The sequence below is a fragment of the Lampris incognitus genome, chromosome 14, assembly GCF_029633865.1.
Source record: "Lampris incognitus isolate fLamInc1 chromosome 14, fLamInc1.hap2, whole genome shotgun sequence".
NCBI lineage: Eukaryota > Metazoa > Chordata > Actinopteri > Lampriformes > Lampridae > Lampris > Lampris incognitus.
The window spans coordinates 48,694,095-48,717,905 of record NC_079224.1 but is presented as its reverse complement, the minus strand read 5'-3'; the positions used below and the strand labels follow the sequence as shown (position 1 = coordinate 48,717,905).

The window sequence follows — 23,811 nt, the reverse complement described above, 5'->3', positions numbered from 1 at the left end:
CCTTTCCAAATATTTAGTAAGCATTCAAAAAAATACCAAGGCCGGTAAGTTATTGCATCTACGAGAATCTTTTAACGTAGATTGTTAATTTGTTTCTGTAAAATAATGCTCCTTTACTTTTGTACTTCGCTTATTGTATGTTTTTATTATTTTTCACTCTTCTTGTGCCCTCTGTCTATGTTTTGTTCCTGCTGTTTTGTTCAATAAAAAAAAAGGATCTCGTTTTAATGGCAGCTCCCTTGTCCCATACAGTACTCGTTTATGTTGCCCCAAAATTATTGCCGAATAACGCCCCCCCCCCCCCCCATGTCACTATTAAAAACACCAGTCTTATTCACGGGCTCACAGTCAGTCAGTCAATAAAATGGTCGTCTACCCAGTCCGAGTCGAACACCCCAACAACACAACACAACAATAACCAAAACATGAACTAAAACAGCAATTTGTCTCCCCGTCTGCCGCCCAAAGACTGCTGGGATAGGCTGCAGCATCCCCGCGACCCTGAGAGCAGGACAAGCGGTTCGGATAATGGATGGATGGATGATGTTAACAGTCCCAGAATCCCTTGCGCTCCCCCAGCGCAGAACCGTCGCTAGTCAGAGCGACTGCCATGTCCGGTCGCTTTACCCAACAGAAGCATCGTATCAAGCTAAATATGAACAGGAACATTGTATCAAGCTAAATTAAACAGGAACATTGTATCAAGCTAGATATGAACAGGAACATTGTATCAAGCTAAATTAAACAGGAACATTGTATCAAGCTAAATTAAACAGTGACATTGTATCAAGCTAAATATGAACAGGAACATTGTATCAAGCTAAATTAAACAGGAACATTGTATCAAGCTATGTAAACAGGAACATTGTATCAAGCTAAATTAAACAGGGACATTGTATCAAGCTATATAAACAGGGACATTGTATCAAGCTTAATATGAACAGGAACATTGTATCAAGCTAAATTAAACAGGAACATTGTATCAAGCTATATAAACAGGAACATTGTATCAAGCTAAATTAAACAGGGACATTGTATCAAGCTATATAAACAGGGACATTGTATCAAGCTAAATATAAACAGGAACATTGTATCAAGCTAAAAGTAGACAGAGGCGACTTCTTGGTCCCCCGACAGGCAAGATGTGAATGTTTGAGTGTGTGTTTTTGTCTGTGTATATAAGATAAATTAGCTGTATTGAAAAAAAAATTAAATAATTAACTAAAATTAACTAATTAATTTATTAAAATTTAGAAAATGACATAATTAGGCATATTGAAATTATGTGTCGACATGAATTAGGTCTATTGAGGTTATGTATTGAAATAAAATGAATGAGGTGTATTGAAGTTATGTATTGAAATACATTTTTTGTCGATTATCTTAACGTTTGCGTTTTAATCTTTTTTCGGGTGCTATATGGAGCCCGAACAAGATATCTCCAAGAATGGTTAATAGCGTATTAGTGCCGCATTTTGATTATTTTTATTGTTGTTCGTTCTTATTTTTAGTGTCGTCCTCGCGGTTATTTGTTATTTGTTCGTTAACGTTGCGTAATAAAGTTTCAATAAAAAAAAGACTAAAAAAAAGACATCGTACGAACCAGCGGCCTAAGCGTGGTGACGTCATCTCCCGCCGTTGTAAAACCCCTTCCCATAAGTCTTTGCTCAGAACGAGAAGGGGGAAGCGCCAAGATGGAGGCCGCGGGTGGCTAAAGCGACTAAACCGTTACTATCGCAATAAACATTAAGACGTGTATGGTTCTTGAAAAAGAACGTTTTAAAGAAGAACCTGGCTCGCTGTTGATAGCTAGCTAGCTAGATAACTCTGCATTGGATATTGTTGGTGAGTTTTTTATTAGCAGCGCGTTGTTGTTCCGCCGGGCCGCCATTTTCATTCTGCCGTCAATCAAGAACAGAAACACGGGATGGGGAGCAAATCCCAGATCTGCCTGGCAGATGCCGTTATGTGTTATCCAACTAGCAACACTTGAGCCACAACGGCCCGATTTGGTTCGATAGGGTGACGGGGTTCACACGTCCCCTGGTGCAGCGCTAGCTAGCCGAGGCTAGCCCTGCGAGGCTAGCTAAGCTCCGTGCTAGCGGCAGCGTCCCGAGGAGGAAAGCGCTCTCGGGTCGGGTTGTTTGAATAAATGCTCCTCTCCGGTGTCAGACCACAGCAGACAGCTCGGGGGGTTAACTTGTTTCCTCGCATTCCCGTCATAATTCGGGCGGCCCCCTCATGGCTTGTGGTGCCGCTAGTGTCAGCGGAGAGCCCGGCAGCGGTAGCGGCGGCGGCGGGGAGCCCTCGTGTTGCTGTGTAACCAACCTGTCGTGTGTAGCGAAGCTTTATCCGAGTTCCTGCTTCTGGACGCCGAGGCGGCGTGGTAACGTCGCCACTCTCAGAGGGGCAGGCAGATTTCAAAGTTTACCTTTACGAATGATGGCGCAAGATAATTATTTCACTTTTCTTTTTTTGTGTCGTGTCGGTTGCATTAAACCGCTGTTCCCCTTAAAGCAGGGGTGGGCAGTCTTACCCAGGAAGGGCCGGTGTGGGTGCAGGTTGTTGTCCCAACCCAGCAGCGGGACGCGCCTGGTCCCCCGGACCAACCTGTAGACTCTGCCGAGGCACTGAGTAGGAGACGCAGGTGTGTAACTGCTTGGTTGCAACAACAACCCTCACCCTCACCGGCCCTTTCTGGGTAAGACTGCCCAGCCCTGCCTTAGGTAGAAGGTTTCCCAAGGATACAGTTACACCCGATATGTGAAAGCTGATTGTTTTCATAAAATTTGCTTTGTGTATTTTTGTCAGAAGCTTGTGCAAGGTAGCAGTACATCTGTCTGTCGATAGTTGTTGCTTCATTTGGAGATTAACCAAACCCGTTCATGCTAGCTTTCCACACTTTGCATTTAGCCACCCTGCCATAAATTACTGAAGTGGTCCAAAGCAGGGATGGGCAACATGGTCCAGAAAGGGCCGGCGTGGGTGCAGGTCTTTGTTCCGACCAAGCAGTTACACACCTGAGTCTACAAATCAAGGTCCTTAGCAACGACTGTCGGTTGACTAATAGACTCAGGTGTGTAACTGCTTGGTCGGAACAAAGACCTGCATCCACACCGGCCCTTTCTGAATCATGTTGCCCATCCCTGGTCCAAAGCCTTTAAAGTAGTGTTTTACATCGGGTGAAAATTGTTCCTTTTCCGTTGTGCACTCCTTTATAGACTACTACTTCCACCATCAGACGACCTGGGGATTATGACTATCTAAATTAAGGATACAATTACCGTTTGGTAGGTAACTACAAAGAGGCAAAATTATATCTTGAAGGGAGGTTCTACGCTCATGTTCGCTTAATATCACCTGGTGTAATAATGTTAGAATTACAGCTTTTGGATGTGAAAAAAATTCATAATAAATCGGTACCCCTAATATACCTAGAGACTTTGAACTGAACCAACTCCCGTGGAGGTATGTGCAGTTAAATCTGAATGTTTTCAAAGTGAAATGTATGTTTAAATGTGCCCCGAATCAGTGTATTAGTCAGATTTGCAGGTCTTAATATGAAGCTATTCTTTATGTGAACGGTCCCTGGCCTAGCTTTCCCTTTTAATGTAAACGTTTTTTGGATTTTTTTCCCCAAACCTAAATTGATTTGATTAGGCCTGTGTGACCTTTTGGGGGTAACAATGACCTGGTGGTCTCAAAGGCCAACACATCACTCTGATACAGTAAACTTAGAGCCAGTCTTTTCAGAAGTTTGTCATTAGCTGAAGTGTCATTGAACAGACACCAAAGCCCCGTGGCCTTCAAAGAAGCAGAATGTTTTAAATACATAAATTGATCGTTTTATATATATATGTAAATGTATGGTTCTAGGATGGCATAGAATTGTATCTGAAGTAACCTTTGTAAAGTTGTGTGCTCTGATATTCTCAACAGCGGTATACATAACATAACATAACATTTATGTACGGATTAGTACATAAATGTTATGTTGTATGCTAATATAGGGCAACATCACTCTGGTATAGGACAATTGGGTGACACGGTGGCCCAGTGGTTAGTGCTGTCGCCTCACAGCAAGACGGTCCTGGATTCGAACCCCCGGGTTGTCCAGCCTTGGGGGAGGGGGGGGGGGTGTCATCCCAGGTCATTCTGTGTGGAGTTTGCATGTTCTCCCCGTGTCTGCGGTGGGTTTTCTTCGGGCACTCCAGTTTCCTCCCACCATCAAAATAAATATGCATGTTGGGGTTTATACTCCTGTCTGTGCCCCTGAGCAAGGCAATGGGAAAAGAACTGGAGTTGGTCCCCGGGCACAGCATGGAGGTGGTACTGCTCCTAGCTACACAGACCACAGCTAGAATGGGTTGATTTGCAGTAACTGAATTTTCTCAAGGGGATTAATAAAGGAAACTTAATGAATTACACTCATTGTGCTCCTAAAACCATAACCCAGCAACATGGCTCAAAGTAAACGTGAGTGGTGTCAGGCTGTACCTTAAGGCCAGCATTCTAACACGGTCTAAGTTGAGGTTTTCCCTTCAAGATGCTATCTATCTGACCTCTTAACACAAGGCAAACTAAATTATTATGAAGTAGGATTACTACGTTGGCTGTTTGTAATTATGACACTTGGAGGTCAGTAGTCTATTAGCTTACCGGGGGGCATGACTGGTTAAAATGTTGAGGGAGGTGGCGAATCCCAACATTCATCAGTCACTGGGCGTTTGGGAAATAAAATCATCATGTGCTGTTCAGAACGTCTGTCTGACGGCTCTCTGGCTCACTGTGAGTGGTGAGGTAGCGGCAGCCGGGCCTTCCTGTATATCCAGACCTGTTTTTTCTACCGTATTGTCCCTGAGTTGCATAGACTGTTTGTTTTTGTGTGAATGAATGTTCTTTTTCCTGAAGAATTGGGGGATACACAGGCTTGTGTTGTAATACTTTGGAAAAACTGTTGTAGTAAAGAGAGTCCTTTATTGAACCCTCTTAGAGAGATTTAGGATTAAGGTATTTGGTAATTTTCCTCAACTTGATTTCATTTGATTGTCTTTCTGTCCATGGCTTGATAATTCACTGCCCTGGTTTTGTTTCTACATGTTTAGGTAGGCTGTGTTGGTATTTAAGGCTTGTGGTGCTGTGCAAAGCACACATCTTCTGTAGATACTCAGATGGATTTTACACAATTTTCATCTTTTGAGAGAAGATTGAAAGCTTTTTGCTAATCTTTACTTGAAGTTCTGGTTAAAGTCAATGTAGCCGACCTGTCTCAATTGGTTCTTTCAAACTTTTATTTGATGCTGTGCTAAATGCTATTTTATACCACAAGTATCACTGCTTACGTGCATATTTGTCTTCAGCTGGGTTTAAATGGACGGCGTTGGCTTGCTTTGACGGTGAGGGAAAGCAGGAGGCTGGTTCATAGGACCACACTTTTCTTCTCCATAACTTGTTGGATGTCATGAAAACTTGGGTCCATAGAGTAGCCTCGTAACGCGGAACTGAATGTAAACACATCCACTCAATGTTTCTTTTGCTAAATTATCACTTTTTCAGGAAGCGAAGTGACTCAAGAGAGTCCTCGTTCATGGCTGGACTGTATGATTTGTACACTTGGTACCTCGGACCTGTTCTCTGCATTTGAATTGCCCCTGATGGATTCACCTGGGGGTGGCGCCGTGGTTAGCGCGGTCACCTCACCGCAAGAAGGTCCTGGGTTCGAGCCCCGGGGTAGTCCAACCTTGGGGGTTATCCTGGGTGGTCCTCTGTGTGGAGTTTGCATGTTCTCCCCGTGTATGTGCGGGTTTCCTCCGGGGGCTCCGGTTTCCTCCCACAGTCCAAAGACATGTAGGTCAGGTGAATTGGCCGTACTAAAGTGTCCCTGTTTGTGTGTGTGTGTGTGTGTGTGTGTGTGTGTGTGTGTGTGTGTGTGTGTGTGTGTGTGTGTGTGTGTGTGTTGGTCGGCCGGCCGGCCGGCCGGCCCTATGATGGCCTGGTGGCCTGTCCAGGGTGTCTCCCTGCCTGCTGCCCAATGACTGCTGGGATAGGCTCCAGCATCCCCGTGACCCTGAGAGCAGGCAATGCGGTTTGGATAATGGATGGATGGATAGATAGTTGTTTCCCTTTGTTTGAGGAGAAATGTTGGGTGTGAAACTGATCTCCTGATGTCACAGTGGCTTAGAAGTTAGACCAGACCTTAAAACAACAACCTCAGAATGGGTCTTAGAATTATTTACCATTAAGAGCAAAAGCTGCCCCGAGTTCTGTTCTCCACCCCGGTCTAGATACCTTGCCCGAGCCTGCCGGTCAGCTGATAAGCTGTGAGTTTAGGTCTTTGTGAACTGATTGGAACTTGTGTGTTCAAATGTTTTGCACAACACAGTGTTGTTCAGCCCCGCGTGCACTCAGTCACCAAATCCTTTACAATGACTGTCAGCCCTGTGCACATCACACAGGTCCTCTACACTCTCATCACTGTACTGAGGCTGGTTACACAGTGCAGCATGTTCATGTGTTCTTGCTGACTGTTGTAGTAAATGGTGTTTAGGTGAATGTGTTGCAGAATAACAGGTCTTATGTTACCATTACAGAACATTATTGAGTGTTACCACACACGTGTTTGGTTTGAAAGCACTGTTTGTGTGTGTGTGTGTGTGTGTTGGCCCTGTGACGGCCTGGCGGCCTGTCCAGGGTGTCTCCCCGCCTGCCACCCAATGACTGCTGGAGTAGGCTCCAGCGTCCCTGTGATCCTGAGAGCAGGATAAGTGGTTCAGATAATGGATGGATGGACTTTGCTGGTTGCCGTGGGCCACCTGGTCAGATGAGGTGGAGGTGGCTGTCCACCATCATTGAAAATTACTGTAAAATAGTTGGATGGTTGCATTAAACGAGGGACTTGTTCATGGGCGATGCAGAATGAAAACCGAGTGTTCCCTCACTCAGGTGATGTAGTGATTGATTTTATGCAAAATGTCCTCCAAAATGGAAATGTCCTCACAATGGACTGATTTCTGGAAGCCATCATAACGTTGTGACAGTGGGAAATGTCATGATATTTGCATCTTCATTTAGAAAATCCTGTTTAGATTGTGATGTTTTTTATCATCCAGGCAAACATTTTAATGCATCATGTGGTTTGTAGGATACAGTTTACTGCAGTGCACGCCAACAGCCATTTAATGCATTCAGTAAAGTAATCTTGTGAGTTGTGTAATGATATAACCAGTGAGGGCGCCATTCCTGGTTGTTTGGACTTTATATTTTACTGAACAGAAATGATAAAGTAGATTAACTTTTATAAAAAGCTCTTAAAGGTTTTCGCTGAGGGGCGTCCGGGTAACATAGCGGTCTGTTCCGTTACCTAGCAACACGGGGGTTGCCGGTTCGAATCAGGTGTCCCTACAGACCTAATTGGCTGTGTCTGCGGGGGGGGGCTGGATGTGGGTATGTGTCCTGTTCGCTGCACTGGCGTCTCCTCTGGTCGTTCGGGGCGCCTGTTTGTGGGACTGGGGGGAATAGCGTGATCCTCTCACGCCCTACATCCCCCTGGTGAAACTCCTCACTGTGAGGTGAAAAGAAGTGGCTGGTGACTCCACATGTATCGGAGGAGACGTGGTAGTCTGCAGCCCCTCCCCAGATTAGCAGAGGGGGTGGAGCAGCGACCGAGATGGCTCGGAAGAGTGGGGTGATGGGCCAAGTACAATTGGGAGAAAAGGAGGAATAACACCCCTCCCCCAAAAAATTTTTTTTTTGCTTGAATGGACAAATCTTTAATTGATTTTGTGAAACTAACTGTGGAATACCGTGTGTAAGAAGTTGTCGGAACATGTGTCCTTCTGATTTAAAAGCTTGCTGCCACGTGTGAGTTGGGACATTGGAAGTGTGGGGTGCAGTTTTGGTGGATTTGTGGTGCCGCATACTGTCTGTGTTTGATCCTCCTGATTGTAACTTGTGCCACACTGTCTTCACAAATCCACACCACAGGTTGCTACATTACCTTTTATCCCTGCACACACACACACACACACACACACACACACACACACACACAGTCAGTCACCGGTCCTTTACAAAAAGACTCATCAAACTTGTTAAGTCTTGTGTTACAAACGAGTGTGTTGGTTTCATGATAATCTTAAAGCGATGTGTTTTTTTTCTTTTGCCTCTGTGTTTAGTGTTTCAAGGTGTTTGCACTGTTAACCCTTCTTAATGTCAGCTCATTGTGAAGCACTTTTGTGCTACATGAACCGTGCAACACAAAGTCAGAAATAATGATGTCAGAGGCTGTGAGCTGAGCGCCACTAACCGCCTGTCTCTCTGACTGTAGTTTAGCCAGTCACCATGGCGACGGACATCGGCTCCCCGCCGCGGTTCTTCCACATGCCACGGTTCCAGCATCAGGCACCCCGCCACCTCTTCTACAAACGGCCTGACTTTGCCCAGCAGCAGGCCATGCAGCAGCTCACCTTCGATGGTAAGCGCATGAGGAAGGCTGTCAACCGCAAGACCATCGACTACAACCCCTCCGTCATCAGATACCTGGAGGTATGCTCCCCTGTCCGCTTCAACAGTCACGCTTAGCCTTAATGGTTAGCCGGGCCTCAAAAGAAACACATCTTTCTGTTTGAATAGGTTATTTCTCCACCTTTTCAGCTGCCGCTGTCAAACCCCTGGCCGACAGTGGAAGACAGGGATTGTATGCGTCAGCTCCCAGTAGGGCTGCATGATTATGACTAATATCATCACAGTTGTTTTGCTTAATGTTGCAATCATGATTTGTCATGATAATTGGAACAGAATTTTTTTTTTTATCGAGCATTTTAAATCAACATTAAATTGCCAACACTTGATAATTTATTCTGCAAACCTATAAGGAAATAAACATTTGGATGTGCAACTCTTAAAATCAAAACAGTACTTTCTTCACACCGGGGCAACTAAACCCAGCGTGAATAATCACCCCGGCCGTGATCAGTTAATATGGAAGCCAGTATTAAGGTGGAAGCGCAGCCTTAGCTCCCAGGTTTGAATGTGTAAGTGTCTGGCTGAGAAGCGTGGTGCTATTGAAAGAGCTTACTGTATCTTCTCAGAAAAGCCTTCCCTCGATAGGAAAGGCTTTAAAATTGCCGTGTTTCATTTAGTCATAGTCTCGGAGCTCTGTCTCGGTCTGTTTTCAGGCTCTTCTGAATAGTTTTCGTGAGATTCACTGATTCTGTCAGTGTTTGTTTCTGAATTAAACCGTTCTGTCATCAACGTGTTAACCTGTTGAAGACAACACACACCAACGTTGTTTTATCCATCCCATGATTCCTCCACAGAATCGATTGTGGCAGCGAGACCATCGGGATTTTCGCGCCATCCAGCCTGACGCCGGATGTTACAATGACGTAAGTGCAGACTTGACCAGGAAACAGGCAGTGGTCTAAATCAGTTCAATAGCATTTAAAGAGCAACCTCACATTAAAAAGGGTTGGTAAAGGGTCTACGTGAGAGTTTCTGTCAGTCGTGTGAGTAGGTGACCAGCCATTTGGAGAGCTTCTCCTGTAATGAACACTTGGTCCATGAAAGCCGGCCGAAGAGGCGAGTCTTATTGGTCACTAGTTAACTGAACTCTCCTTCTGCTTTCTGTTCCTGTAGCTTGTTCCACCAGTTGGTATGCTGAATAATCCCATGAATGCTGTCACCACCAAGTTTGTCCGAACCTCCACTAACAAAGTTAAATGTCCTGTCTTTGTCATAAGGGTGAGTTTGTTTTTTTTTTGTTTTTGTTTTTTTTGTTATATCCTGACTGATTTACAGGTAGTGTATCTCAAAGGTTACAGGCAACATACAATCAAGAATACAAAGGTGTGAAAATAAACAATATTCATAGAAAATAGACACTTGCAGGGCGTCCGGGTAGCGTAGCGGTCTGTTCCGTTGCCTACCAACACAGGTATCGCCTGTACCTCCAGGTTGGCCGGGCGTCCCTACAGACACAGTTGCCGTGTCTGCGGGTGGGAAGCCGGATGTGGGTATGTTTCCTGGTCGCTGCACTAGCGCCTCCTCTGGTCGATCAGGGCACCTGTTTGGGGGAGAGGGGGAACTTGGGGGAGTAGCGTGATCCTCCCGCGTGCTACGTCCCCCTGGTGAAACTCCTCACTGTCAGGTGAAAAGAAGCGGCTGGTGACTCCACATGTATGGGAGGTGGCATGTGGTAGTCTGCAGCCCTCCCCGGAATAGCAGAGGGAGTGGAGCAGAGACCGGGACGGCTCGGAAGAGTGGGGTAATTGGCCAAGTACAACTTGGGAGAAAAATGGGAAAGAAATGGACACCTGTATGGGAATGAAGGCTAAGTAGAATGTATCCTTACCTGAACCTGTCCTAATCAATCAATCAATGAAGTTGCACTTTATACAGTGCTTTTCTAGCTCCAACAGCCACTCAAAGCGCCTTACAATTCTAGTCAAATCTCAATTTCCGACACCTGTTGTAACAGAACACAAGCCGTTTTCTGTACCATCGCTACCCATTTCTTATGCGCAAGGCCAGCGAAATGTGATTTACAACGATTAACTTATGTGATTATTGTTAGTCACTTCTTCCATGTGATATTTCTAGATATACAGATATGTAGATCCTCTTAGATTCCCAAATACTATTCTCTAGATGTTCTTAAGTAATCTAGGTCTTCCTACTTTACAATACTGCCTTATTTTTCCTGTCCATTTTGTGAGGCTCATGCCTAGTCAATTAAAGCTAAACATGTCAGCTAGTTTACTCTGTATGAGGGATGTGTCTTTGTGATGGAGGAGAGGGATGTGTCTGTATGAAGGATCTGCTGTAATACGTCACATGGTGATTTAACGCTGCATATTGTTTAATGTGTGATTCTTATCTTTCTCTGACACCATTTCCCACTCTCTCCTTGTCGTCCCTTTACTCCTCCAGTGGACTCCTGAGGGCCGGCGGCTGGTAACCGGGGCCTCCAGTGGAGAGTTTACGCTGTGGAATGGGCTGACCTTCAACTTTGAGACCATTTTACAGGTTAACATTAAACCCTCCATCTAGCATGTGAAACACCAGGGTTTCTACACAAGTCTGGAAAAATACAAGGAAGATCATATTCCATATTTGATGCAATCCTAAATCTTCTTTCATTTCACATATTGTGATACTAGTTCAGTTATAGCGTGATATGGTCTTGCAACAGTTGATATTGCATTGCCACAAATAACATAAATTACATTGAAATTTTACAGAAAAGAACAATTTTGTCTGAAAGTGGAGTTTCGGTGTTGCAAATCTATAAAAGCTGTCACAAACATGATCCTGTTGCTAATGCTGGTTTGGTAGTGAAAACCCATTCTAAAGTAAACAGTCTATGTACTGTGTTTGCTTTAATGTCCTTTACTCCTACCTATTTCATTCTAGCGCTGTATACCATATAAATTTTACATGGAGGGAGTGGAAGGAACCCTACAACTGTTGTCAGTACTCGATACTACATAACTGACCTCTACAAACCACAGCTTGTATGGGAAAAGCTGTGAAGTAGTGCTGATGTGTAAATTGTGTAAACACAACATCCGTTGCACGTGTGTCCATTTTGGGAGAGAGATCCTCTGTTGCTCTCCCTGAGGTTTCTTCCTATCTTTTCTCCCTGTTAAAAGGGTTTTGTTTTTTGGGGTTTTTTTTTTTTTTAGGGAGTTGTTCCTTAAGTGATGCGAGGGTCAAAGGACAGGGTGTTTTATTGCTGTAAAGCCCACTGAGGCTAATTTATGATAATGGGCTATACAAATAAAGTTGACTTGACTTAATGATAACTGATTATGATAAAAATTGACACACATGCGTCCATATCTGTCCCTTCCTCCTCTCCAGGCACATGACAGTCCGGTGCGTGCTATGACCTGGTCACACAATGACATGTGGATGCTGACGGCCGACCACGGAGGCTACGTGAAGTACTGGCAGTCCAACATGAACAACGTCAAGATGTTCCAGGCTCACAAGGAGGCCATTAGAGAAGCCAGGTTTATACACAATCTACCATTTTCTGTAGATAATCCAAGTCTGTTGTTGTTATTATTATTATTACTACTACTACTACTACTATTCTTGCCACCCTACCTGCAGTGTTGGGGTCTGGCCTTAGCGGGCCAGTGTAGGATATCCTCCACATCCCTACTTGGCTCCATGTTGTTGTCCTCCATATATATGACAGATGTAAGTGTGTGCTGTTGCAACACTGCATTAATCTGTTTTTGATATTCGTCCTATTGCTATCATTTCCTGTGGCTGATGAGCTGTTGTCTCTCAATGTTTTTTCTATACATAATTCCTATGTACAGAAAAGGTTGATTTTTATTTTTCACGCTCTTGTTGAATAAAGTTATTATATCCATTTAAGATAAAGAAATGCTGGTTTCCACGGCCAGGTCCAACGGGGTTCAGTTTGACAAATAAAGTTGAGTGGAGGGTTGTATTAATAACCAATAAAATCCCAGGCATTAACCAATAAAGTTGAGTTGAGGATTTTAGCAATGAACAATAAAAATGGAGCAGAGGGTTACCTGATAAATAAAGTGATCTCTACGATATTTTGGAAATATCTCCTCAGGTAGAGCTGTCCCAACACACACAAATTCACCAGAGACACTCCCACATGTAGTCACCAACCGAGTCACACTGCTGTTCAGAAGCTCCGTGTCCATTCTGTTCAAATTCAGTGTTTTGCTCTTCTTTTGATCCTAGACTTTAACCAATTAGCTGTAGCTTTTTAAATAAAGTTTAATTTTTTATGTTTTGCTGAAAACATGCTAAAATTGCCTCTTGGGTAGGAGCAGTTGGCTTGCTAACATTACACGCTTCAGTCTCAGTCGTCTCACACCACCAACACCGTCTCTATCTTCTCTTTACTACTTCTGAGATACGGGTCTTATCAAATAAAACCCTTTGCGCTTTGGTAACTACCATTTATGGTGGCCGTATGGGGGATTTTATTCACCGAGGCTGGGAAAGGCTGCTTTTCGCTCAGGGCCACCAAGCTCGGTAGCATTCTTGCCGTATCGCTCTTCACTCGTAGTGTCCCAATAAAACCACTTTGTTTGTTGCTGATCGTGAGACTTACCCTGATTGATTTTGTTTTTCATGTATAATTTGATCTACCAAGTCAACTAGAAGTGAAATGTACATCCTAGCAGAATGGCGCTTTTCTGTGAGGGGGTCGGTATGGACTCGGTGCCATGGCTAATGAATGACCATGGCAGTGATGAGGCTGGCCAAGTATGAAGATTGGATATATCTTCCTCTTGACTCAAGTTTGTGTTTTTGGTGTAAGGTCCTTGTGACATTGTGTCTCCAACTCTGGGTTGCATTTCTGCCATGCTGCATGATCACTGGTCACTCCACTAGAAGTCCAGCAGGTGGAGCTATTTTGTAGTCTTAATGTCAGTATCATTACTGTGGAATTGGATACAGTGTACGGGACAGCCATCAAAATTGTCCCAAGAAGACGACGTCCCCTTTGGAAAAAATTGCCCTTTTTCAGTACAACTGATTTAGGGCAAAGAAAGCTCCCTGATTAAGACTAACAAAGCAAAGTCTCCAGTATGTGTGTCAGTTGTCAGAATTATAAGGTAGGGCGTACAGGTGGCGTGGCAGTCTATTATGTTGCCTACCAACACAGGGATTGCTGGTTCGAATCCCTGTGTTACCTCCGGCTTGGTCGGGCGTCCCTACAAACACAATTGGCCGTGTCTGCGGGTGCGAAGCCGGATGTGGGTATGTGTCCTGGTCGCTGCACTAGCGCCTCCTCTGATCGGTCAGGGCTCCTGTTCGGGGGGGAAGGGGAACTGGGGGGAATAGCGTGATCCTCCCACATGCTACGTCCCCCCTGGTGAAACTCCTCACTGTCGAGTGAAAAGAAGCGGCTGGTGACTCCACATGTATGGGAGGAGACGTGGTAGTCTGCAGCCCTCCCTGGATCAGCAGAGGGGGTGGAGCAGAGACTGGGGCGGCTCGGAAGAGGGGGGTAATTTGCCGGGTGCAACTGGGGAGAAAAGGGGGGGTCTTTTTTTTTTTAAGTAAGGTACTGCATTATATCAGCATTTTGGAATTTAGTGCCTCATACAAAGCATTTTTCATTGAGGCTTGAATGAATCCTCACTTTGACCTCATCAAAGCCTCAGAGCAGCTTGTGTATATGTAGAACCGTATTTAATATAAACCGTTGTTCCACTGCAGGTCAGCCAGACTAGTGGAAACCAGCACTGAAACAGAACGTCGTCTTGACAGATGGACAGTTCTTCTTCAGCTAAGCTTTAGCTGGGTGCTGATGCTGTATTCTTATCAGGACAGTTCAGACGCAGTGATCACAGGACAAGGAGACTTGTCCTCCGAAACATGAATGCTGCCTTTTCACTCTGCGTCAATGCTGAGAGGTGGTTAAGCTGAGTACATAAATGAAATAAATCTGGCCAAAGTTTAGAGTTTAGCACTGGGATTTGGTCGTCCAACACAATGGAAGGTCCAGTTCTTCTGGTCATATAAATGACCTCACAAACCACTGGGAGGGCAAGAAAAAGTTCATTGGAAAACACCTCTCAAAGTTGACATCTTTTCTCACGCTGACATGTGGCAGTATCTCTGGAAACAAACGTTCTGCTTTGGAGAGTAACTTTGACACGTCAAAGTGGATTTGTTCGGAAGTGACACGTTCTTTTTGTCAGGCATCGGTTATATTAGTTGTGTTGTCAGCTTTGCCTAACAAGTAGAAAAGTGTGCTTCATAAAAGTGGTTCACAGCCCTGGCCAAGATTGGTTCTGTTTCCCTGTGGTCCGGGTTGGAAACCAGGAAGTCTCTTATTCCTATATGTCTCTCTGTCATTATACTCCCACTACAGTAGAACCCAGACATCGTCACATGCCCAGTACAAACAGGTAACATCCAGTGTACCACACCCAGTCTCACTGGGCGGGGGCGCTGTCCTGATAAAATCCATGTCATGTAAATAACAAAGTACATGGCCGATCAGTATAGAGTGTATCGTCTCTGCAGCAGAACATGCATTCTGCCACCAGATAAATACTTGTTTATTGGCATTTTATAAAGTCCTTCTCCTTTACCAGATACCGGCGGGGGTGACGCAGCAGTCAGCCCTTCTTTGCTGGAATTGATGTGGTTGGCAGGCAACCAGCTGCTGTTGTTCCACCCAACAGATTCCGTTTCAAATCTCTACTACACCCCCGACCGTTAGATGAACGTGATGGGTCATAGGAGGAATGAGTACCTGGTTGTGGAGATCAGTTGTTTGGTTTACCTTGAATTAATACAGGTTTTGCCCAAAGTCGTGGGATTTCCAGCAGTGGAAAATAACCCATTTGGTTTTGTTTAAATGTGGTTTTTGTGGTACAGTGACGTCTTGTTTCAAACCATAAAATTGAAAAATATCTCTGTCCACTGATGCCCAATTCTCGTTCAATTCAGCACATTTTGGGGGCGTCCGGGTGGCGTGGTGGTCTGTTCCGTTGTCTACCAACACAGGGATTGCAAGATAGAGTTTCCATGTTACCTCCGTCTTGGTCGGGCGTCCCTACAGACACAATTGGCCGTGTCTGTGGGTGGGACGCTGGATGTGGGTATGTGGCCTGGTCGCTGCACTAGCGCCTCGCGCCTCCTCTGGTCGGTTGGGGCGCCTGTTCAGGGGGGGGGGTAGCGTGATCCTCCCACGCACTACGTCCCCCTGGTGAAACTCTTCACTGTCAGGTGAAAAGAGGCGGCTGGCAACTCCACATGTATGGGAGGAGGCATGTGGTAGTCTGCAGCCCTCCCTGGATCAACAGAGGGGGTGGGGCAGCGACTGGGACGGCTCGGAAGAGTGGGGTAATTGGCCAGGTACAATTGGGGAGACAAAGGGGGAAAAAATTTTTCAGCACATTTTGGACCATAGAATCTCTCTTCTATCAACCATGATGTGGATTTTGGATTTATTCCCACTACAGATCCTTGCTGTTCAGAGCCGTGGTCAGTTGTGTTGATAGTTAGATGCACATGTGTTAGATGTCATTCAGAGTGTCGGGTCCTCCGCCTTTAGTACTGACCACAACATCCGTAGTGTGGTGTTTCTTGCAAGTGAACATTACTTGCTGACATGAAAGGAAATCTAACATCATCCTTTTCTTGTCGTTCAACCAATACTCAGAGGACCGTCAGTGTGTGATGGACTCGGTGGGCGTGGACGGTGGTGAAAGTGGTTGGTAGCTTTCAGGATGTCCGAGTGGGGGACAGTAGACCAGAGTGATGTTTCTGGCCAGCTGACAGCAGGAGGTTTGCTGCAGGGACCGAAGCTATTAGGCTGGCTCTGTACAGGTCTGCTGCTGTGAGCCCTGGTGGTGAGACGGGTTGTCTTCCTGCCTTGTTGATTGTCTTGCTCTCCCTGCCTATGTCTTCAGCTTCTCACCCACCGATAATAAATTTGCCACGTGCTCAGACGACGGGACTGTGCGAATCTGGGACTTCCTACGCTGTCATGAGGAGAGGATCCTCAGAGGTACGTGCCTGTCAACAAGTGAACTGTCACCTGACGAACACTGGACACACACACACTCACACTCACACACACACACACACTCACACTCACACTCTAAGAATGAACACACACTCTGTTTGGGCACTTTTGATTTAGGACGTATTACCAGAAGTCCTCAGCCAGTTTCAGTTTATCACAAGAAAAGTAGATTTGTAGGATGAGACGGGGCCTATATATTATATATGTTACACTTTCTGATCATGGAGAGACAAACTCTGAGCAGTGTTTAACTGCTGGCTCACCATGATTACACAAAGAGATGCCGTCCGGAGCGGATATTACCACCGCCTTTAAAACCAAGTGTTGTTTCTGTTTGGTTCCTTCTCCTGAACACTGGCAACACAAGGCAGCTTGTGGGTCTGTTCAGTAAAATTGTGGAAATAAGGGGCCAGACCTGCATACTGTCTTGCACTGAGACCTGTGGAGGAAAGTTTCCAAACCTCCTTCCTGGTGGACTTTTTTTTAACATTAAAGATGTGAGTTTTTCTGCATAATCAGTATTAATACTGCTGGCAGTATTAAAACAACATTGGGAAGACAAGTTCAATAGTTTTGTGCCTCAGGACTTATGACTGTTTGTTGTGTAGAAAGTATGACCAGGATAATGAGTGTCTTATTGCTGACAGTGCAGGAGCTCTAGGTTCTGGTTGACCTCATCAGGAATACAACTCAGTTTCTTGAAGCCATTTCTCCATCGCCTCTTAATGCCACGTCCACACCATTTGGAAAATATTTTAAAAATGCAGTTTCATTTCCTGGGTCAAACCAACGGCCTCTATAAGGGCGGTGTGTTTCCTGGTATCAGCAGTCGGCATACTTTGACCTGACATTGTCCAGCTGGTCAGTTATAAAGCGTCTCTTTAGCACGAGTAGTTTAACTTCATGTGGGGAAACTGAGCTGGTCCTATGTTTTGCTCCAGCTAAAATTAAAAAGCCGTGGTTTTGCTTTGGCTCATAACACACGGGTTGCTGCTCATCAGGTATTGAACAGTAAGGGGTGATATTGAGACACATGAGTAAATTTAATCTTGCTTTTTAAGAACTTAATGCAGGCATCGGGGTGGCGTGGTGGTCTGTTCCATTGCCTACTAACACGGGGAACGCCGGTTCGAATCCCCGTGTTACCTCCGGGTTGGTCGGGCGTCCCTAAAGACACGATTGGCTGTGTCTGTGGGTGGGAAGCCGGATGTGGGTATGTGTCCTGGTTGCTGCACTAGCGCCTCTGGTGGGTTGGGGCACCTGTTCAGGGGGGAGGGGGAACTGGAGGGAATAGCGTGATAGTGCCACGCGCTATGTCCCCCTGGTGAAACTCCACTGTCAGGTGATAAGAAGCCGTTGGTGACTCCACATGTATGGGAGGAGGCATGTGGTAGTCTGCAGCCCTCCCCGGATCAGCAGAGGGGGTAGAGCAGAGACCGGGATGGCTCGGAAGAGTGGGGTAATTGGCTGGATACAATTGGGGAGGAAAGGGGGGGGGATAAAAAAAAACCTTCATGCAGAACTTAGCTTGTTGTACTCCGGTTTAAACGTGGATGATTTGTCAGTGATCAGTTAGATGACTGATGAAAATAACCATACATAAAGGTTAAGCTGAGAGACGAGAAATGAGAAAAACGTAAAAAGAAATCTTTACCACCCTGACCACTTCATAGCGTTTCACTGAGTAAACCGTTACAGCCCATATTTACCACCTCCGTTCTCTTCTTGGCTGTTTGGTCTTGAAGGAGAGGGCTCGGCTCGGGTGCCTCTGAGGTTTCAGTCACTAAAGGATTACATGCAGTAGAAGAAACGTCGTGCTAAAACCATGGCCACCTAAACAGGCTGGAGTCGATGTCTCAGTGTCTCCTGTTTCCACCAAACCATTTTAGGGTAGAGAGTAGCTTAATGAACCAGAATCTACCATTGCCGTGGCAACTGTAAGCCCCAAACCTGATTTTAATACCTCAAACACAGGCACACTGGTGCAGACACATACATTTCCTGTCATGTTAAAATATTAAAAAAAGAATACTAATTTGACTGTGTTCCTGAGACATCAACACCAGTGCTTCCTGTCTTTCTTTGCAGGTCACGGTGCAGATGTGAAGTGTGTGGACTGGCATCCGACCAAGGGCCTGGTGGTCTCTGGCAGTAAAGACAGCCAACAGCCAATCAAGTTCTGGGACCCAAAGACAGGCCAGAGTTTGGCTACACTGTGAGTTCCTCAAATGGCTGCATATGAATGCACCGCCAGTGACACAGTGACGGTGACTGTTCTGCACTGCACGTGGACGTGAACACACCGCTCCATCAGATGCAGCACACGGGAGCCAGCCAGACGTGTTACTGGCTGTCTCGTATGTCAGAGCACTATCGCTGTCACTTGTTAAAATGGTGCAGCATTCCTCAATGTAGAGCCAGTCTCTGAACACATGATTTAATGGTGACTTCTTACTCTTTCCTACACTGCAGGATTTTATGCTTAAAAGTTTCACAAAATCATGAGCACATTCATTTGAAGCAAAGGTGGCCCACATGTGAATTTAACCCCTAATCCTGTCAGTGTTCATGACAGACAAGATTGTGTTGCATGACGACTTACGCTCATGTGGTATATGGCTCAGATTATAATCTTTTAGTCCTTTCTCTGAATTTAGAATGCCAATGTCCGTCAGCCTGCTAGGCTGAGCATTCAAGTCATGTTTTAGTAATTACGTGTATGTCATGTGGCTACGAGTTACATAAATGAATTGGTAAACACAAGCCAGGATCCTTTGGGTTCTTGTTGCTTGGAAAGGAGAACAGATTTGGAGTCATTGTCTCTGACCCTCCTCAGCCACGCCCATAAGAACACAGTGATGGAGGTGAAGTGGAACCTGAATGGTAATTGGCTGCTGACGGCATCACGTGACCACCTCTGTAAACTGTTTGACATCCGGAACCTGAAGGAAGAGCTCCAGGTGTTCAGGGGACACAAGAAAGAGGCTACAGGTAAGTTCAGACATGCAGGTACACAGTCTGTCATCAGACAATAAGAATATTAAATGTTCATGTATGTGCTGTCTAGAGGTAATAACCATTATCATACAGGTGCATACTTCATCTAGAAGTAATAAAAATGATCATACATATACACACTCTGTCTAGAGGTATTGATAATCACTATTTAGAAATATACATGGAGATTATAATCATATTAAAGGTTATTACAAGGGTGTGTGCTCTATGTAGAGAGAATGATCATTAACCCTGTTTGTAATGCACTTATTGTAAAAATATGCAAAATCTTTCAAAACAAAGTGAAGCAATAGACAAAAAAGTTAAGTCAGAGTATAGTCGTAGGTAAAATGTGAATCAGAATGACGTACGAGGTAAGCCCCCACTAAATGGATAACTATTACACAAAGCCGCTGCTTATTTTTACATTTCTTTTGTTCGTATTCTGTCCCCCTCGTGTGTTATGCCTTATGTAGAGCACTGTCAACTGGCTTTGTGTATGAAATGTGCTACACGGTTATATTTGCCTTACTGCATCACAAAGCAAGTTAGTCTTTAAGGTGGCTTTTAAGTTTTCAGTTGGTTCCCAAAGAAATTGTTGGATTCCCTTTTTCTCTGCCACCATTCTCAGCAGAAGGGTTCTCAAATAGATCTAGGACCCTGGCATTAGTACCACCTAAGGAGGTGTTCCTGGACCGACTGGGTGGAGCTAGCAGTGATGAACATCACTGATTGGTTGAATACTGTGTTAGCCTCCATCTTTAAACACAGATACTCTCTTTCTGGTATTAGTTATATATGTTTCCCAGGCACTGTGGCTCTTACCAGTGATGTGCTTTAGTCAAGGCTGAGCATGACAGACGTTCGTGTCAGTGTACTGTCTGAACATGTGAACATGTACCTTCAGTATCAGTAAATAAGAAAGATGTGATTCTGAATATGTGTATGTCAACTACTTACATTAATATATGTTAACTGTCTTCTCCCTGACTCTAGCTGTGGCCTGGCATCCTGTCCATGAAGGCCTGTTTGCTAGCGGAGGCTCTGATGGATCCCTCCTCTTCTGGCATACAGGGTAATGACATCTGCTCCCTTGTTAATAATAATAATGGGTGGCACGGCACGGTGGTGCAGTGGTTAGTGCGGTTGCCTAACAGCAAGAAGGTTCTGGGTTTGAGCCCCGGGGTAGTCCAACCTTGGGGGGTCGTCCCGGGTCGTCCTCTGTCAAAGACATGTAGGTCAGCTGAATTGGCTGTACTAAATTGCCCCTAGGTGTGAGTGTGTGTGTGTGTGGTGAGTGAGTGAGTGAGTGAGTGAGTGAGTGATCGATCCCTGTGTGATGGCCTGGCGGCATGTCCAGGGTGTCTCCCCGCCTGCTGCCCAATGACTGCTGGGATAGGCTCCAGCGACCCTGAGAGCAGGATAAGCGGTTTGGGTAATGGATGGATGGATAATAATTTTATTTATATAGCACTTTTCTGTTAGTGGAGTCATGTACATATGTCGAAGTGTGCTTGAGCAAGACACTGAACCCCCAACTGCTCCTGATGAGCAACTTGGCACCTTGCAGTGGCAGGCTCTGCCATCAGTGTATGAATGTGAAGCATACATTGCAAAGCGCTTTGAGTGGTCGGTAGACTAGAAAAGCGCTATATAAATGCAGTCTATTTATTTGTTTGTTTATATGGATGTCCTACTTAAGTCGAACTGTATTTAAACAACAGTCACCGTGAAAGCATCACAGTGTGCTGTGAAAACTGAACATGACTCAGTTAAACAGTCTACTGTTATTCTGATTTCCTGTGTTCCCCACCACCGTGGCGTCACCGTTGTTTCTGGCTGGCAGGGTGGAGAAAGAGGTGGGTGGTATGGAGATGGCTCATGAGGGAATGATCTGGAGTCTGGCCTGGCACCCACTGGGACACATCCTCTGCTCTGGCTCCAACGACCACACCAGGTAAACCAGCACAATGAGAACCATTGGGAAGACGTGGCAGTATTGTTGTGCTATTTTGTGTAAACATTGTTTCAAAACTGGGAAAAAGTCAAGAAAGTAGAGCAAATTAAACTTAATAATTATTTTTCTAAAGGATGATGGCTAACTTCTGTTCATTTGCCTAACTGGGCTGGATCCTATAGACTTTTTGTCACTCCAGTGTCCCTTACTTCACATTGTGTTTGGTACCTTAGTAAATTCTGGACGAGAAATAGACCAGGTGACAAGATGAGGGACCGATACAATCTCAACCTGTTGCCAGGAATGTCAGAGGACGGTGTGGAATATGGTGAGTGAAGAATATAGTTACATTAAAATGAGAAAGGGGAAGAAAAGTTTATTTATTTTTATTTCCCCCTTTTGTCCTCCCCAATTGCACCCATCCAATTACCCCACTCTTCCGAGCACGTCGGTGTAGTGGGTAGCACTGTCGCCTCACAACAAGAAGGTCCTGATTCGAACCCCGGGGTAGTCCAACCTTGAGAGTCGTCCCAGGTCGTCCTCTGTGTGGAGTTTGCATGTTCTCCCCGTGTCTGCAGTGGGTTTTCTCCGGGTGCTCCGGTTTCCCCCACCACCAAAAAGATTCAAGATCCTTTATTGTTACGTCTCAATATACAAGTACAGGAGAGTAAAATTCTTGTTTCTGCTCCTCAACACTGCAGCAACAATAGTAATAAAATAAAAACAAAACAACAAAAACGCAGTAATAATAATAAATAGTGTGTGGTGTATGTAGGGTGCTGTGTGTGTGTGTGTGTGTGTGTGTGTGTGTGTGTGGGCCCAGCCTTAATAAATCTGCATATGTGTATGTATGTAGTTGTTTGTATATTTGTGTGTTTGTGTATGCCAAGCTACGTCTGTGTGAGTGTGTTTGTGTGTAAACTGATGATCCACTGAAGACCATAGTTCAGTACCATCAGTCCGGCACCAGGCTTAGTGTCTTTAATGTTCTTTGTTCAAAAGCCTGGTTGCTTGGTGGAAGAAGCTGTTCTGGAGCCTACTGGTCTGGGCTTTGAGGCTGGGGTACCGCTTGCCTGACGGTAGCAGATGGAACAGTCCATAGTTCGGGTGGCTGGGGTCTTTGATAATCCTACGGGCTTTGCTGACACAGCATCCATTGTATATGTCCTGCATGGAGGGAAACTCGCATCCACTGATGTCCGGGGCCAGCCGCACAACCCTCTGCAGTGTTTTGTGGTTGCGAGCAAACACCACAGAGGGTTCCCATCACTGCCTGGCAGTTCCCATGCCAGGCTGTGATGCATCCAGTCAGGATGTTCTCAGTTGTGCCTCTGTAGAAGGCCCATAGAATCCTGGGCCCCATGCCGAACTTCTTCAGTTACCTGAGGTGAAAGAGGCGTTGCTGTGCCTTTTTCACCACAAGGCTGGTGTGTTCATCCCTGGTGAGGTCCTCAGTAATGTGGACACCGAGGAACTTGAAGCTGTTGATTCTCTACAGCAGTCCCATTGATGGTGATGGGGTCCAGCCTCCCCCCTCTCTTCCTGTAGTCCACAATCAGCTCCTTGGTTGTGTTGCCGTTGAGGGAGAGGTTATTCTCCTGGCACCACTGTGTTAGGTTGTTGACCTCTCCCTTGTAAGTGGTCTCATCATCATCGGTGATCAGGCCCATCACCATCATGTCGTCAGCAAACTTTTTTTAAAAAAAATAAATGTATTTCTAGTTTTTCCCCTTATCCCATCCGATTAACCCAGTGGCATATGGCTGGAGCTCTTGTCGAATAACTCCCCTGACTCACGTTTCCACAGGAAGGAGATAGTCGTACCACCAGCTTCCTTCAAAATCGTGTCAGCTGCTCTCACTATTTTACACGCTGAAGCCTCGCATGGATTGCATTATCTTCAGGCCGCGAAGGAGACGTAGGGAGAATGCTTTCGGTTGCTTGGCTGCAGGCGCCCGGCTGGACCAGAGGGGTCGCAGGAGAACAACGAGTCCCCGAACACTACACCGATCTACACCCACTATCCCTCGGGTAAGGGTGGCCTAATGATTGCCTTACCCCGTGGACGCTCTGGCCGTGACCGGTTACGGCGAGTCTGGGATACGAACCTCCCAGCCACATGACGAGCGGACTGGTCGTCAGCAAACTTTATCACCAAGTTGGAGCTATGTGTGGCCACGCAGTCATGGGTGTACAGGAAGTAGAGGGGGGGACTCAGGACGCAGCCCTGGGGGGCTCCTGTCTTGAGGGGCAGAAGTGCAGAGGTGTTGGAGCCCATCCTCACCACCTGGCGTTGGCTCAACAGGAA

The 23,811-nt window shown here is 45.6% G+C and overlaps 1 protein-coding gene across 3 annotated transcripts in view; it reads left to right on the top strand.

Annotated features, from left to right (window-relative positions):
• The first annotated feature begins 1,661 nt into the window (after positions 1-1,661).
• Positions 1,662-23,811, top strand: part of wdr33 (WD repeat domain 33) — a 46,761-nt gene continuing 24,611 nt past the window's right edge. For 2 of the 3 annotated variants that reach the window (XM_056292835.1, XM_056292833.1), the window contains exons 1-12: positions 1,662-1,845; positions 8,327-8,544; positions 9,318-9,386; positions 9,637-9,741; positions 10,930-11,025; positions 11,863-12,014; positions 16,434-16,531; positions 18,638-18,764; positions 19,386-19,540; positions 20,543-20,621; positions 21,393-21,503; positions 21,737-21,831. In XM_056292835.1, the coding sequence (XP_056148810.1) occupies positions 8,341-8,544; positions 9,318-9,386; positions 9,637-9,741; positions 10,930-11,025; positions 11,863-12,014; positions 16,434-16,531; positions 18,638-18,764; positions 19,386-19,540; positions 20,543-20,621; positions 21,393-21,503; positions 21,737-21,831 (1,291 nt within the window). In that variant the 5' untranslated portion in view covers positions 1,662-1,845; positions 8,327-8,340. Of the gene's footprint in view, positions 1,846-3,152; positions 3,291-8,326; positions 8,545-9,317; positions 9,387-9,636; positions 9,742-10,929; positions 11,026-11,862; positions 12,015-16,433; positions 16,532-18,637; positions 18,765-19,385; positions 19,541-20,542; positions 20,622-21,392; positions 21,504-21,736; positions 21,832-23,811 lie in introns of those variants that run through there. The other variant, XM_056292834.1, reaches the window with a different exon arrangement.